The 16,005-nt window shown below is 41.8% G+C and overlaps 1 protein-coding gene across 2 annotated transcripts in view; it reads right to left on the reverse strand.

Moving 5' to 3' along the window:
- KDM1B (lysine demethylase 1B) overlaps positions 1-15,795 on the reverse strand; it is a 59,470-nt gene extending 43,675 nt beyond the window's left edge. The window contains exons 1-6 of one of the 2 annotated variants that reach the window (XM_055322850.1): positions 15,680-15,795; positions 11,937-12,036; positions 10,371-10,498; positions 9,244-9,333; positions 8,567-8,678; positions 3,299-3,415 (exon numbers count right to left, since the gene is read on the reverse strand). In XM_055322850.1, the coding sequence (XP_055178825.1) occupies positions 3,299-3,415; positions 8,567-8,678; positions 9,244-9,333; positions 10,371-10,498; positions 11,937-12,023 (534 nt within the window). In that variant the 5' untranslated portion in view covers positions 12,024-12,036; positions 15,680-15,795. Of the gene's footprint in view, positions 1-3,298; positions 3,416-8,566; positions 8,679-9,243; positions 9,334-10,370; positions 10,499-11,936; positions 12,037-15,306; positions 15,324-15,679 lie in introns of those variants that run through there. The other variant, XM_055322851.1, reaches the window with a different exon arrangement.
- Positions 15,796-16,005: the final 210 nt, after the last annotated feature.

Genomic DNA, 16,005 nt, shown 5'->3' on the forward strand with positions numbered 1-16,005 from the left:
AAAAAGAAGTAAAAGGCATCCAAATAGGTAAGAAAGAAGTAAAACGTTCACTATGGATAGATGACATGATACTATATACAAAAAAATCAAAAGACTCTACCAAAAAACTGCTAGAACCGATAAATGAATTCAGCAAAGTCAGAGGATACAAAATTATAGAAATCTGTTGCATTTCCATACACCAATAATGAAGAACCAAAAAGTGAAATTAAGAAATCAATCCCATTTAACAACTGTACCAAAATTATTAATAAGATACCTAGGAATAAACCTAACCAAAGAAAAGCCTGTACCCTAAAAACTATAAAACACTGATGAGAGATGACACAAAGAAATGAGCAGACATTCCATGCTCACAGATTGAAAGAACAAATATTGTTAAAATGCCCATGCTACCCAAAGCAATCTACACACTTAATGCAATCCCTAATCAAAACACCACCAGCATTTTTCACAGAGCTGGGACAGGGAATCACAAAATTTGCATGGAACCATAAAAGACCGTGAGGAACCAAAGCAACCTTGAAAAAGAAAAGTGAAGCTGAAGGCATCACAATTCTGGACTTCACGTTATATTAAAAGCTATAGTCAGTAGATGGTATGGTACTGGCATAAAAACAAATATATGGATCAATGGAATAGAATGGAAAACCCAGAAATGAACCCACAATTATATGGTCAATTAATCCTTGACAAAGCAGTTAAGAATATCCAATGGGAAAAAGACAGTCTTTTCAACAAACGGTGTTGACAAAAGTGCCAAAGAATGAAACAAGGCCACTTTCTTACACCATACACAGAAATAAACTCAAAATACATTAAAGATTAAACGTGAGACCTGAAACCATAAAGACTGTTGAAGAGAAAACAGTGGCAGTAACTTCTTTTACATTGGCCATAGCAACATTTTCTAGATACGTCTCCTGAGGCAAGGGAAACAAAAACAAAAATAAGCTACTGGGACTGCATCGAAATAAAAAACTTCTGCATAATTAACCAAACTAAAATGCAACCTACTGAATGGGAGACAATATTTGCAAACGACTTATCTGAAAAGGGCTAGCATCCTAAATATATAAAGACTGATACAACTCAATACTCAAAAAACAAATAATCCAACCAAAAATGATCAGAAAACACGAACAAACATTTCTCCAAAGATGACATCCAGATGGCCAACAGACATATGAAAAGAGGCTCAACATCATTCATCATCAGGAGTATGCAAATCAAAACTACAATGAGATATCGCCTTATACCTGTCAGAATGACTAGAACCAAAAACACAAGAAACAAAAGGTGTAGGCAAGGATGTGAAGAAGATGGAACCCTCTTAAACTGGTGGTAGGAATGCAAACTGGTGTAGCCACTGTGGAAAGCAGTATTTAGGTTCCTTAGAAAGTTAAGAGAATCACCCTGTGATCCAGTAATTCCACTACTGGGTATTCATCTAAAAAATACAAAAAACAGTAATTCAAAGGGATACATGCATCCATATGTTTACTGCAGTATTATTTACAATAGCCAACTGATGGAAGCAGCCCAAGTGTCCATCAATAGATGAATGGGCAAAGAATATCTGATACACACACACACACACACACACACACACACACACACACACTGGAATATTATTCAGCCATGAAAAAGAACGAAATCTCACTACTTGCAACAACACAGATAGAACCAAAGAGAATAATGCTAAGTGAAATAAGTCAGATAAAGGTAAATACCATATAATTTCACTCATAGGTGGAATTTAAGAAGCAAAACCAGCAAAACCAGGAAAAAGAAAAAAGAGAGGGAAAAACACAAACCAAGAAACAGACTCTTAACTATACAGAACTGATGGGTCACCAGAGAGGTGGGTGGGGGATGGGTGAAATAGGTGATGGGGAGTAAGGAGGACACTTATCATGATGAGCACCGAGTAATGTATAGAATTACTGAATCACTACATTATATACCTGAAACTAATATTAAAAAAAAATATTTTAAACACTAAGAATTGCCACATGTCAAAAAAAAAAAAAGGCACATTATATCTACTATGTCAGATTCCTAAATGCCCAAACATATCTATTCATCCCTTCTTCCTTACTAAAAGGATATTGGTTTTGTTTGATATTGCAACATGCTCAGTTATAAGAGATTCTCTCCCTTTATCTATATGGTTGTTCGGAGTAGTTGCATGATCCTGTTCTAGCCAATGAGTTGTATTAAAAAAAAAAATCTGTGGAACTTTCTGGAAAGGTACTCTTTTACCAATACAAGAGGGAGAAGCTCAGCTGGCACACCCGTCTTGCCCTTTGCCTTTCTCATCATTTCTGGTTAGAATTTGGACACAATGGCTAATGGTACAGCAACCATCTCCTGGTGGGACTGGAAATTAGAAGGGAGAATTCTCTGGGCAGTCACATCAACCTGGACAGGCTATCTCCAAATTGCTATCATGAGAAAAGAATAAAATCCTCAATTGATTAAGGCACTGTAGTTGAAGTCCTGTTATACGTGGACCGATGCAACCCCGATAAAATGATCAACACAATAAATGAAAAATATACACTAATGCTGATCAGTCAGTAAAACCTTTGGCAAGAGAGCTGGAAATGCTGCCTAAAGTTTCCTCCTTCCCACAAAAAGGCCTGAAGATCCCTGGCTTAGAACAATGCAAGCATTGAAGGACCAATAGCAAATTTACCAACACTTGGAACAGAAGAGCTCTGACAAAAGCACTATCTCTCTTTTTCTTTTTTTTTTTTTTAAGATTTACTTATTTATTTATTCATGAGAGAAAGAGAGAGAGAGAGGGGCAGAGACACAGACAGAGGGAAAAGTGGGTTCCATGCAGGGAGCCAGATGTGGGACTCGATCCCAGTACCACGGGATCACATGCTGAGCCAAAGGCAGATGCTCAATCGCTGAGCCACCCCAGCGTCCCAAGAGCACTATCTCAAGCAGAAGAGAGATAAGGTGATGTCCATGAGAAAGGATATGAGGACCAAGCAGATACAAAATTCCAAGCAGAAAAGAAAACTTGCTGGGGAGCAGAGGAAATGACAGAGAAACCAGAAATGACAGCAAAGGAAAAGCATTTACTAAAGAGGAGACTACAGAAAAATTTAAAGTTATTAATAAGTAATTGTAAACACAATTACACAAAACAGAAGTTCAAATTTTCTTAAAAATAAGTTGTTCAATCCTTAAAAAAAAAAACTTAAATCTTCAGAATCACGATTTAGCAACAACTAAATTAATCTATGCATTAATTCAAAAGGAAAACCAACAGAAATCATACCTTAACAGTAGTATTTGATTTCATACCACATCGGTAGGTCCTCGCTATATGTGGAGTAAGATGGATCTCCTTGGTAAGTTGTCTCCATTTTCTACACTCAGGTTTTGTACACTGAACCTGGATGGAAAGCAATAGGTCAAGGTCAGTGAGTTGGCTAATCTTGCACTAGCATGCCTATCCTCCAACACTCACTCTGCCATATTCTCCACATGATGACCAACCCTTTTTGCACTACGTACTTTTTTCTTCCCCTCTGCATCACCACCACCCATATAATCCACTTTTATACCATCAGGGTAATGACTTCCAATTCAATACTAGCTCAGGCACCAGGAAAGTACAAAGGGGACCTAAGTACTGTTGCCAGAAAGGCTTTCCAGCTCTAACCTAAGGAAATTATCAGTTAAATTTAGTAAAAAAGTATGCACATTTAATGAATGTGGTATCCTGAACTGGATCCTGGAACAATAAGGAGGACATTAGTGAAAAAACTGACGAAATCCAAATAAAGTCTGTAGTTATTAGTACTGTACTAATGTTAATTTCTGAGCTTTACATCATGGTTGTTAGATGGTAATATTAGGAGAAACTGGATGAAGGCTATATGGGAATTCTCTGTTACTATCCTTTTAATTTTTCTGTAAATTTAAGATTATTCCGAAATATAAGGGTTATTTTTTTTATTTTTTATTTATTATTATTATTTTTAAAGATTTTATTTTTTCCTGAGGGACCCAGAGAGAGAGAGAGAGAGAGAGAGAGAGAGAGAAAGAGAGGCAGAGACACAGGCACAGGGAGAAGCAGGCTCCATGTAGGGAGCCTGACGTGGGACTCGATCCTGGGTCTCCAGGATCACGCCCTGGGCTGAAGGTGGCACTAAACTGCTGAGCCACCCGGGATGCCCTAAGGTTTATTTTTTTAAGTGTGCAGATACACATATGGAAAGAATAAAGTTGGACCCCTACTTCACATACATACAAAAATTAACTCAAAATGAGGGCACCTGGGTGGCTCATTCAGTTAAGCATCTGACTCTTGCCTCCAGCTAAGGTCATGATCTCACGGGTCATGAATCAACCCCGGTGTTAGGCTCTGCACTCAGTTCGTAGTCTGCTTGTGATTCTTTCCCCCTCTCCCTCTGCTCCTCCTCCTGCTCATGTGCACTCTCTCTCTTTCAAATAAATCTTTTAAAAAATTAACTCAAAATGGATCATACATCTAAATGAAGAGCTGAAGTGATAAAACTCTTAGAAAAAACATAGAAGTCAATCTTCAGGACCTCAGATTTGGCAGTGGATTCTTGAATATAACACCAAAAGCATAAGCAACAAAAGACAAAAATGGATCAACTGCACTTTAAAAATTTTTGCACATCAAAAGACACTATCAAGAAGTGAAAAAGCAACCTATATGAGAAAATATTCACAAGTCATATATTATAAAGGTTTAGGACCCAGAATACATAAAAAAACTCTTACAACTCAACAACAAAAGATAGCCCTAATTTTAAAATGGGTTGTTTAAAAAAGATGCCTTTTATTTATTTTTCTTGTCTGATTACTGCATAAAGAAGTAAAAGGCATCTAAATTGGTAAGAAGCAAAACTGTCACTACTGGCAGATGACATGATTCTATATACAGAACGCTTTAAAGACTCCATCAAAAAACTTTTAGAATAAATGAAATCAGGAAAGTTGCAGAATATTATGTTAAAATATAGAAATCAGTGTTTCTATGCACTAAAAATAAAGTACCAGAAATAGAAATTAAGAAAACAATCCTATTTTCAATTGTACCAAAAAGGATAAAAATACCTAGGAATAAACTTAACCAAGGAAATGAATGACCTGTACTTGAAAACTACAAGACGTTAACAAAAGAAACTGAAGATGACAGAATGGAATGATAAACGATGCTCATGGATTGAAAGAAGTAGTATTGTTAAAATATCCAAAATATCCATATCAAAACACCAATAGCATTTTTTATAGAACTAAAACAAATAGTCCTGAAATTTGTATGGAACTACAAAAGACCTCAAATAGTCAAAATAATCTTGGGAAGGAACAAAATTGGAGGGCAGCCCGGGTGGCTCAGCAGTTTAGCGCCACCTTCAGCCTGGGGCATGATCCTGGAAATCTGGGATCAGGTCCCACATTGGGCTCCCTGCATGGAGCCTGCTTCTCCCTCTGCCTGTGTCTCTGCCTCTCTCTCTCTGTCTCTTGTGAATAAATAAATAAAATCTTTAAAAAAAGAAAAAACCCAAAAAAACAAAACTGGAGCTACCAAAATCCTGTAGTAATCCAAATACTATGGTACAAGCACAAGAGCCCAGAAATAAACCCATGCTTATATGATCAATGAATCTACAATAGAGAGGAATAGAATACAATGGAGGAAAGACAGTCTCTGTGCTGAGAAAACTGAACAGCCATATACCAAAGAATGAAACTGTACCACTTTCTTACATCATACACAAAAATAAACTCAAAATGGATTAAACATCTAAATGTGAGGCCTGAAACCATAAAATTTCCAAAAGGAACCACAGGCAGTTAAGTTCCTGGACATTGGCCTTAGCAACATATTTATGGATGTGTCTCCTAAGGCAAGGGAAACAAAAGCCAAAATAAACCATTGGGATTACATCAAAATAAAAAGCTTTTGCACAGTGAAGAAACCATCAACAAAACCCAAAGACAACCCCAGTGAACAGAAAATATTTGCAAATGAGGTATCCAATAAAGAGTTAATATCCAAACTATACAAAGAACTTCAACAACTCAACCCCAAGAACAAATAACCTAATTAAAAATGGGCAAAGGACCTGAATAGACATTTTCCCAAAGACAACATATGGTTGGCCAACAGACACATGAAAGGATGCTCAACATCACTCATTATCAGGGAAATGCACATCAAAACCACAATAAGATATCACCTTACACCTGTCAGAATGGCTAGTATTAAAAAGACAAGAAATAAGTGTTGCTGAGAATATGGAGGAAAGGGAACACTTGTGGATTGTTGTAAGAACTTAAATTGGTACACTGTGGAAAACATACAGTTTCCTCAAAAAAATAAACAGAATACAGTATGATCCAGTAATTCCACTACTGGGCATTTACCCAGAGAAAACAAAAACACTGATTTGAAAAGATATATGCCCTCTATGTTTATTGCAGGATTGTGTAAAATAGCCAAGATATGAAAGCAGCCCAAGTGTCCAATGATAGATGAATGGATAAAGAAGTGGTGTATATATACACAACGGAATATAACACAAACATAGAAAAGAATGAGATTTTGCTACTTGTAACAACAGGGGTGAACTTAGAGAACCCTGTATTAAGTCAAGTAAGTCAGAGAAAGATAAATGCCATATGGTTTTGCTTTTATGTGGAACCTAAAAAATAAATGAACAAACAAAAATATGAAGAGACTCTTATATACAGAGAACAAACTGGTGGTTGCTGGAGAGGAGATGGGTAGAGTGATGGGTTAAACTAGGTGAAGGCACCTAAGACATACAAACTTCTAGTTATAAATTAGTCACAGAAATGAAATGTACAGCACAGGGAATATAATCAATAATTTTTTAAATGGGCAAACGATTGGCACAGATATTTCGCCAAAGAAGATAAACAAATGACCAATAAGCACACAAAACATGCATTAATCATTATGAAAATGCAAGTCAAAAAACACATGAGACACACCCACTTAGGGGAATCTAACATTCGTGCTCACTACAATAGCTAGAATCAAAATAATGGAAAACAAGAGTTGGTGAGGATGTGGCAAAATTTGAACGCTCACACAGAGCTGCTGGGAATGAAGACCATGCAGCAATTTGCTACGGAAAAGAGTCTTGCAGTCCCTCAAAGAGCTACTCTATGACCCAGTAATTTTATTCCTAGGTATATACCAAACAGAACTGAAAACAGGTATTCTCATATTCATGCACAAATGTCCAGAGCAGCAACTATCTGCACTAACTAAAAAGTGAAAACAACCAAAATGTCCATTAACTGATGAATGGATAAATTCTGACCAATCCATACATACAATGGAAAGGAATGAATTACAACATAGATGAACCTCAAAAACATAATGCTATGTGAAAGAAGTCAGTCATGAAAGGTCACATACTGCATGATTCCTTTGTATAAAACATCCAAAATAGGTACTCCGCAAAAACAAAGATCAGTGATTGCCAGGGGCTGGGGGAGGGGGAATGGAAAGTGACTATTCAATGGGCACAGGTTTCCTCTGTGAATAACGAAATGCCTTGAAATTAACATTTGGTTGCACAATACTATCAACGTACTAAGTGCTACCAAGTCATGCACCTTAAAATAGTTAATTTGGGGGCATCTGACTAGCTCAGGGAAAGAGCATGTGACTCAATCTTGAGGTCGTGAGCTCAAGTCGCATGGTGGGTGGAGAGTACCTATATAAATAAAACTTAAAAAAATAAAAATAGCTGGGGTACCTGGGTGGCTCAGTGGTTGAGCATCTGCCTTTGGATCGGGGCTTGAACCCGGAGTTCCGGGATCAAGTCCTACATCGGGGTCCCTGCAGGGAGCCTGTTTCTCCCTCTGCCTGTGTCTCTGCCTCTTTCTCTCATGAATAAATAAATAAATAAAAATAAAAATAGTTAATTTGGGGTGCCTAGGTGGCTCAGATGGTTAAGCATCTGCCTTCAGCTCAGATCACGATCTTAGGATCCTGGGATCAAGCCTTGCACTGGGCTCTCTGATCACCAGGGAGTCTGCTTCTCCCTCTCCCTCTGTTCTCTCTCTCTCTTTCAAATAAATAAATAAAATCTTTAAAAAAATAGTTAATTTGGTTACGTGAACTTTGCATCAATAAAAAAATTTTAAGTGTCCAAGAGCTCCAAATTACCTGTAATATTTTTAAAATCAGCAAATTGTTTATTAAATGATGGTATATTTATCTAATATATACAACCACTAAAATATATTTTCAAAGAACAGCTACATGGAAAAGTAAATCGATAAACTAAAAGCTACAAAAAAACTATATACAAAGCATAATTTTCATCCTAAATAAGATCTGTAAGCATCTTCTTTGTACTATGTGAATTATCAAAGTTTTCAACAGAAATAAAATATGTGATGTTTTAACAAATCCAGAAAGAAGAATGAGTGTAATAACAGATTTCCTAAACACCAGTAATTTTCACCCATTCCAGCCTTTCATTCAACATGTTTTTCTAGGACAATACAGCGTTTCCTTTTTTACCCAGTAGGGGAGCTGCTGATCTGCCATGAAAGCTTTGGGACTAGGTTCGGTTTTCCCATTGCTAGTCCATATTTTTTTCCAGGTAGTATATTTGTCATACCCATCCTTGTGGCTGAAAAAGAATTAAAATAAATTGATTAATCTAGAAGCTCAGCAGGTTTTCAAAACAGGAGGCAGATTAGTAAGTCTTTTGTAAAGGACTTAAGTAGCCATATCAAAAGGAGAGGGAAAGTTATCTCGGCACCCAACAAACAGGTGGTCGGGAAGGGTGCCTTCCTTCTAGTTCACCATGGAAAACTGTTAACTGACAGGGATGGCTACCTCTCTGTCCAGTGCTCCATGGCTGTAAGCATCCTCCCCCAAATTTCTGCATCCCTGCCCCACACACTGCCACAGAACAGGAAAGCAATGCCTAGATTTTTTAGAATCTGCAGACTACAAAGAGTTCCTGTCTCACAGCAAGTACTTTCTGAGCCGTAAGCGTGCACACATGTAGCACGCACACACCCAACTGCTGCATCAAAGTTCTGGCACAGCTGTAGTTGGCATAGGCATGGGTGGAAAGCTAGAATAATTTGGTCAGCCCAGGAGCTCTGTCTTAATTGTCTGACCCCTTCTGCGGCGCCCCCACCACTGTCCCCTCCACCATGGAAACCTCAAACAATTGGTGAACAAACCTTCTGTAGTAATGGTCAAAGCATTCATTACAGAAATGCTCCCCACAGGAGAGGTGATACCATCGGGATGTGTAGCCATTCTTGGCACATCTGAAAATAGCAAAAAAACATGTGGATTTGGTAATGAATAAGCATTTCCTTGTGCTTTTTAAAAAACAGGTATTAAGCACATCCTATGAGCCCATCCTGTACTATCTCCACATAGAATCCTAACAACGAAGAATTGATGACAGGGGGAACTAAAAGGACGTTTGATCTCTAATAATACCTGGTAAAGACACAGGGACTTAAAGACCCCTGGTACCTAGCTGGCTACACACCAGAAAGGCCCAGGGCTTAGAAGTTTTTATCAAGACTCCCTGCAGCAAGGACAGGGTTTCATGACATGAAACAATGAATGTCGCTGTGCTTGCTGCAAGCGGCATGTGCAGGAAGAGGCAAGTGCAGTCTCTAGCAATAACATATGGCTCAATATTGAATAGCCAGCCGGAATCGGACCGTCAAGCACGCTCGCTGGCAAACAGAACCTGTCAGCGAGCCAATAATGTAGCCAAAGACTGAAATATAACTCCACTGTGAACACTAACACCACCACCTCTGTGATGAAAAAATAAAAATGGGATTTGTTTCCTAGGCTTTATTGGCTCAAAACCTTAACTGAAGAGTTTGCTCGGGACGTAAAAGGCCATGCTTGGGTCATCCCAATAAAAATGACAATAGCACAGGTAGCTTCACGGTTTCGGGGAGACCCCCCTAGGGCTACTGGAAGAGAGGTATGTTGTCTGAGGGGTAGAAGCAGCACAGGAAAAGTGAACGCACGCTGGTCCCCATGGGGAGCCCAGGGTCTTCTCTACTGTGCCAGCCCTCACCCCATCCCATCCTCAACCCCAGGAGAGGTACAGCCCCAGTGGGCAGGATGTGAGGACACCGATGGGCTGCTGCATAGAGCTGCCACGACTTGGTCTCATGGGGGAAGCAGAGTGTGGTGTGCATGAAACGCTCGTGTAGCGTCTCTATTCTTAGAGGACTTACAGTATCTCTATCTTTAAGGAAACCATCTTGGAGGATGATGCTCCCACCAAGAATGCTCTCCCAGGGAGGCCAAGAGACATGCCTTCCGCACAGACCTTTCCGAAGCGCTTGCAAAGCACACAGGACACGCGACTGTGCAGCCTGACTTCTCGCATCTCCTGTACTTCTTCTCAGACCCGCCATCCTCGTCGTCGTCTGTTGTCTCTGTTGCTTTTTTCTTCGCCTGAGGAAGAACCAGCCGAGGTCATGATTCTCCCAGAACAGCCAAGGGTGAAGGAGGTGGAAGGTTCACGACCAAAATAACTTTCATGTTGTGAAAATCAATGACACCCTGCCAGTAGGTGAGGGGCTGACAGTACAGCAAGTGCTGGAGACCGCAGCCTGCAAATAACTTGACTTGCTGGAAACACAGAAGTAGCACTTGTCTCCGAGGACAGAACTAAAACGCTTGTGAGCCCCTCTCAGGAAAAAGCTGTACTGTTCAAAACAAAAGCCACTCTCAAATTGAGATTTTCTTCTTTTTTTTTTTAAGACTTTATTTATTCATGAGAGACAGAGGGAGAGAGGCAGAGACACAGGCAGAAGGAGAAGTAGGCTCCCTGCAAGGAGCCCTATGTGGGACTCGATCCCAGGACCAAAGCCTGGGCTAAAGGCAGGCACTAAACCACTGAGCCACCCAGGTGTCTCGACACTTTTTTGTGTAATTAGAGCAGTGATATCCTCTTAGTACGGCAGATTTTTAAAAACGGAATATATATTTTTTAAACTTATATATGTATTTAAGTCATCTCTACACCTGACATGGGGCTCAACCTCACAACCCCAACATCAGAAGCGGCACAGTCTCCCAACTAAGCCAGATGTCACCCAAAGTTGAATAAATTTTTAAAAAGAATTGGCATTCAATATTTTTCTTTAAAAAAAAAAAAAAACACCCTAGAAAAGAAATGGCAGCAAGTGACCTGCCAACGGCACCCAACCAGCTACAAGCTCAAGTCCAAATTCCTATGAATGACACCAAGCCAAGCATGATCTGGCCTCAACTCATATCCTGGAAGCAACCACACAGCTGTGATTCTCTGAACAGCTCATGCTGATTCACACTCTATGCCTTTGTCTTTGCGGTTCCCTCTGCCAGATGTACTTTTTTCTGCATTCTATCACTTTATCACACTGTGCTGCAATTGTTCCAAGGGGAATTTCTCCACTAGGCCAGAGGTTCCTTGAGGATTGGAACTATACCTTCTCATCTCTAATACTTCAGCCCCAATCATAATAATTTCATGTATTCAAAGCAGGTGCATTGGGGGGCATAGGGCTGGCTCAGTCAGTGAAGCATCCAACTCCCGATCTCAGGATTTTAAGTTCAAGCCCCATGTGGGGTGTAGAGATTAAACATTTAAAAACTTGGGGCACCTGGGTGGCTCAGTGGAGTAAGCATCAGACTCTTGATTTCCACTCAGGTCATGATCTCAAAGTGGTGAGATCAAGCCCAGTATCGGAAGGACTCCACACTAGGGTATAGGGGCTGCTTAGGATTCTCTCTCTTGCTCTCCTCTCCCTCTGGCCTCCCCCCACCCCCAACCTCTGCTTGCTGTCTCTCTCTTAAAAAACAAAAATAAAAACCCCAACAGGTGCATTAATGAACAAATGATTAATACCTGCCTACCGGAACTCCTCAAAGGTAGGCTATCTGGAGAATGATCAAAAGATGCTTTTTTCTTTGTCCTCCTCCGTGGTGTTGCCATTGTTTCAGAAAACCTAAAAAAAAAAAAAAAAAAAAAAAATTTAAATAAGTAAACAGTAATACTTTCAACACTCTGGAGCAAAATGATTACGTAGTTCACTAGGCAAGAGCATATGCAGTTAGACTGCCCTATTGTGAAGCCACTGCTTGCAAGCCACTTAATCTATGACTGAGCCTCAGTGTTCCTGTATATAAAATGAGCACAGCAAGTATGTACCACAGCAGTGGTATGAGAAGATAATCTATTTAAAGCCCGAGACCTGGCATATTATAAGTACTTAATAAATGCTGTCCATTAGAATACGCATTTAAAAATATAAAAATAAGGAATACCACCACACAGATGACCAGTAAACCAATTATACTGCTGTTTATAAGATTCAATGAGTAAAAAACACCTAATCTTTGTTCCGTTCCTCTATCATCTTAGAAGCTTCTGAATTTTGATCCTACTATTCTTTACAAAGAAAACTCATTTGTTCCCTCTCAGTAAAATCTCCAGCACATTGTCCAGTCACTACTGAGTTTAGGAATCTGGGTTAGTCACTGGTATCGCCTACCAGAAAATTTTATGAGCTCTCAAACTAGTGTAATAGCAGCACAGTTAAACAAACATTAAGAACCAAAATTTAAAAAAAAGGACCAAAATCTATAAGGAAAATAATGCATAGTAACCATGAAAGTTTAAGAGTCATAAAATTAGTATTTTCAGTTAAATAAGGAATAAAGGCTTACCATAAGAACACAATAACATACAGATTTTATAATCATCACACAATTCTTTCCCTGATCTGTTGAATTTACTACACATACCCACACATTCACACTCTAAATGATAGCATGAAAAATAAATAGAACATACCTATGAGTAAGGAATTTGAAAGTGCAAAAGTATAATGATACAAATTTCACAAATATAATCTTCACTTCGGAGAAAAGCCTTGTAATCCTGTTTCGTATCTGTGAGTTGTACTAACATTCATAAGAGCATTTTCACGGATTATTAACATCATGTGAAAACTTGGTTCACCACCTACACCGACTTTGAATAATCTTGACATTGGTGATAAAGAGGACATTCCTCTGACTCAGTCTTCATTTTCTCAAAACCACTATGTCAGTTATGAACGCATAAACCCTATACATATTCTGAAATGCATTACGGTTACGCATTAAATGAGTTGCTTTTAATTCTATACTGCTCATTATACTGCTGGATAAAACACTAATAATGTGAATAAAACTACTGTGTACCTATAATTCTTATACCCAAAGGCTTTCTGGATCACATTTATATTTTCAAAAGGTTGTCCGATCTAAAAAATTTCTTTATATGATACATATACCCCACAAGATTCATAAAATGACTCACAAAGCACATATAACTATATATATATAGTGCATGCAAATGTATATGTAAGGATTGCAGCAAAATATTTGAGTCTAATGTGGGATTCAGGAACATAATCAGCCAAATATAAGTTTCATGCAACATTTAGCCCTGTCACCTAGGAATACTGGCAGCTCAAAAGAAAGCATAGTTTCAACAAACATTTTAATCCAACTGTGGACTGGAAAATATGTATTTAATTGCAATGAAGAATTACACAACTCCAGAAATGGTTAAGAAGAAAGGAAAACATTAATTATAAAAGCCATTGTTAGGTCTGTGTTGTCTAGGAAAAATATAAATATAAAAAAAATACTTTTAGCATTAGTATACTTTTACCTTTAATTATATAATTAACAGTGATATTCCCTCATCATTTTCTGACACTGTAATTTCTGTATTTTCACTGTTGCTGGGTTTTGGGGGCTGAAGATGAAGGGAAAATTTTTTAAATTTTTTAAATTTAAATCACAGGAGCTAACAAATGAGTATACTAAAGGTGCTCTCACCTGGTTTTTCAAAGTGATAAACACACCTAACTAAATATAATCAATGTGTTTCATATTCAATATATTTATGTAAGCATATATCTTCCTAATTTTAAATTTATAGCTTTGGTTTTCTTCTAACGTGACCAAAAGAAGAAAAAAAGTGAGGTTCTGGTCCGGGGAGGTGGAGGGGGGGGGCATAAATATATATGTGGATATATCCATGTCTAGATTTCTATTTTAATAATCCTGAAGGCTTTTTTCCTGAGGTAGGCCTACTGAACAATATTTTTTCAAAAACCACAGAATTCACCAAAAAAGGAACCCAAAGGGCTTCAGACTGGAATAAAAATTCATAGTGGCATCGGCATAATTTCTAAACATAAGGACAAACTACCAGACACTTCTTCGGAGACAACACAAACCAGAACTTCCCTCTGGGCCACTTATTAAAATACAGCAGGACTAGCACCTTTTTTATTTTTTTGCACCTACGTTAAATCAAATTTCCCGAGCCAGGTCCACTGCCTGCATGCTTTACTGAGTACTTTCTCTGCCTGAAAGGCAATTATTGATAGTCTTATTCTCCCAGACCTCCTCAAGAAACCTCTCTTGCCCCTTCTTCCACTACAATAGACTTTTTTAAAAGGGGGGTGGTGCACCTGGGTGGCTCAGTGGTTGAGCATCTGCCTTTGGCTCGGGTCGTGATCCAGGGGTCCTGGGATCCAGTCCCGCATCGGGCTCCCTTGGAGCCTGCTTTTCCCTCTGCCTGTGTTTCTGCCCCTGTCTCTGGGTGTCTCATGAACAAATAAAATGTAAACGTAATAATAATAATAACAAACAAACAAACAAAATGCAGGAGGCCTGAGCCTTGCGTGCACCTGGAGAGTGCCCAGCTCCCCAAGTGGAGGGTCCGCACTCTCCGGCACCCCACCCCCGGGAAGGCTGGGCCTCCCTCTGGCTGGATTCCCCGTTACGGAACCCTCACTCGCTCCAGCTGGGCCTGCCTCTCTTCCTTCCCCTTTCACCTGCCAGCTGCCGGGCTGTTGACTAACAGCTACGGCAATCGGGCCGCCCCGTCCGGGTGCTCAGGCCCGGAGGAGTTACCCCAGCAACCTGGCAAAGCCGCCCGCGTCTGCACGCGTGGTGGCTGCGCTCGAGTATTCCTACAGCACCTGCGGGGCTGAGCGGGCGAGCACGCGCCCGGGAGCCCCCCGCCCGCCCCGCGCCCCCCGCCCCCGGTCTGCGGCTTCCCGCCGCCAGCAGGCACTCCCCAGGTGACAGGGCGCGGACAGTCCCCGCAGGGAGCCCCAACGTCCCCGGCGCCAGCTGCGGCCGCCCCGCTCCCCGAAGAGCCTCCCCGTCTCCTCTCCCGAGTCCGCGAAGCAGCAGCCTCCGGGGCTCACCTTGGCGCCGGAGGGGTGCGCGGAGGCGCGGGGAGAAGGCGCCGCTGCACGGAAAGGAAGCACGGCGGGGGGTTAGCGAGGACCCTCCACCCCGCGACCAGCCGGGGACCCCGCCGCTGCACCGCGCCAGCCCGGGAATCCCCCCCCCCCCAGTCTGCCTCGGACCCCGCAGCCCCTGCCCGAGCCGCGGAGAGCGGGGGCCGGGGGCAGCCCCTCGCGCGCCCGTCCGCCTCCCACCCCGGGCGAGGGGCGCTGCGCGCGGGGCGGCGGGCAGAAGCGCAGCCGGCACCGCAGCCCAGCCGCTTTGTGCGGAGCTGTCACCCGAAAGCCGCCGCCGCCCCCGCGCCCGCCCCCGGAGCCGCGTGCGCCGCACCTGGGAGCGCGGGCGGGACCCTGCGCGCCGCCCCGGGCCGCCGGCGCCTCCGGGCAGCCGCGCGCCGCGCGCACAGGACAGCAGGATCCGCGCCGCGAGCCGCAGCCCCCGCTCGGCCGCCGCCGCCGCCGCCGCCGCCGCCGCTTCCGCCCCTGTCACGGCGTGACCCGGGGTGGGAGGAGCCGGCGAGCCCGGGGAGGGGTAGGGTCCCCGCCTTCGCCTCCGCCGCGGCGCTCGCCCCGCCCCGGCCATTTCCGCCGCTGCGCCAGCCGGGGCGCCTGGGGCGGGGGCGGGGCTTTGCGCCGGGGGCGGGGCCTGTGCGCCGG

The sequence above is a fragment of the Nyctereutes procyonoides genome, unplaced genomic scaffold, assembly GCF_905146905.1.
Source record: "Nyctereutes procyonoides isolate TBG_1078 unplaced genomic scaffold, NYPRO_anot_genome, whole genome shotgun sequence".
Lineage (NCBI taxonomy): Eukaryota > Metazoa > Chordata > Mammalia > Carnivora > Canidae > Nyctereutes > Nyctereutes procyonoides.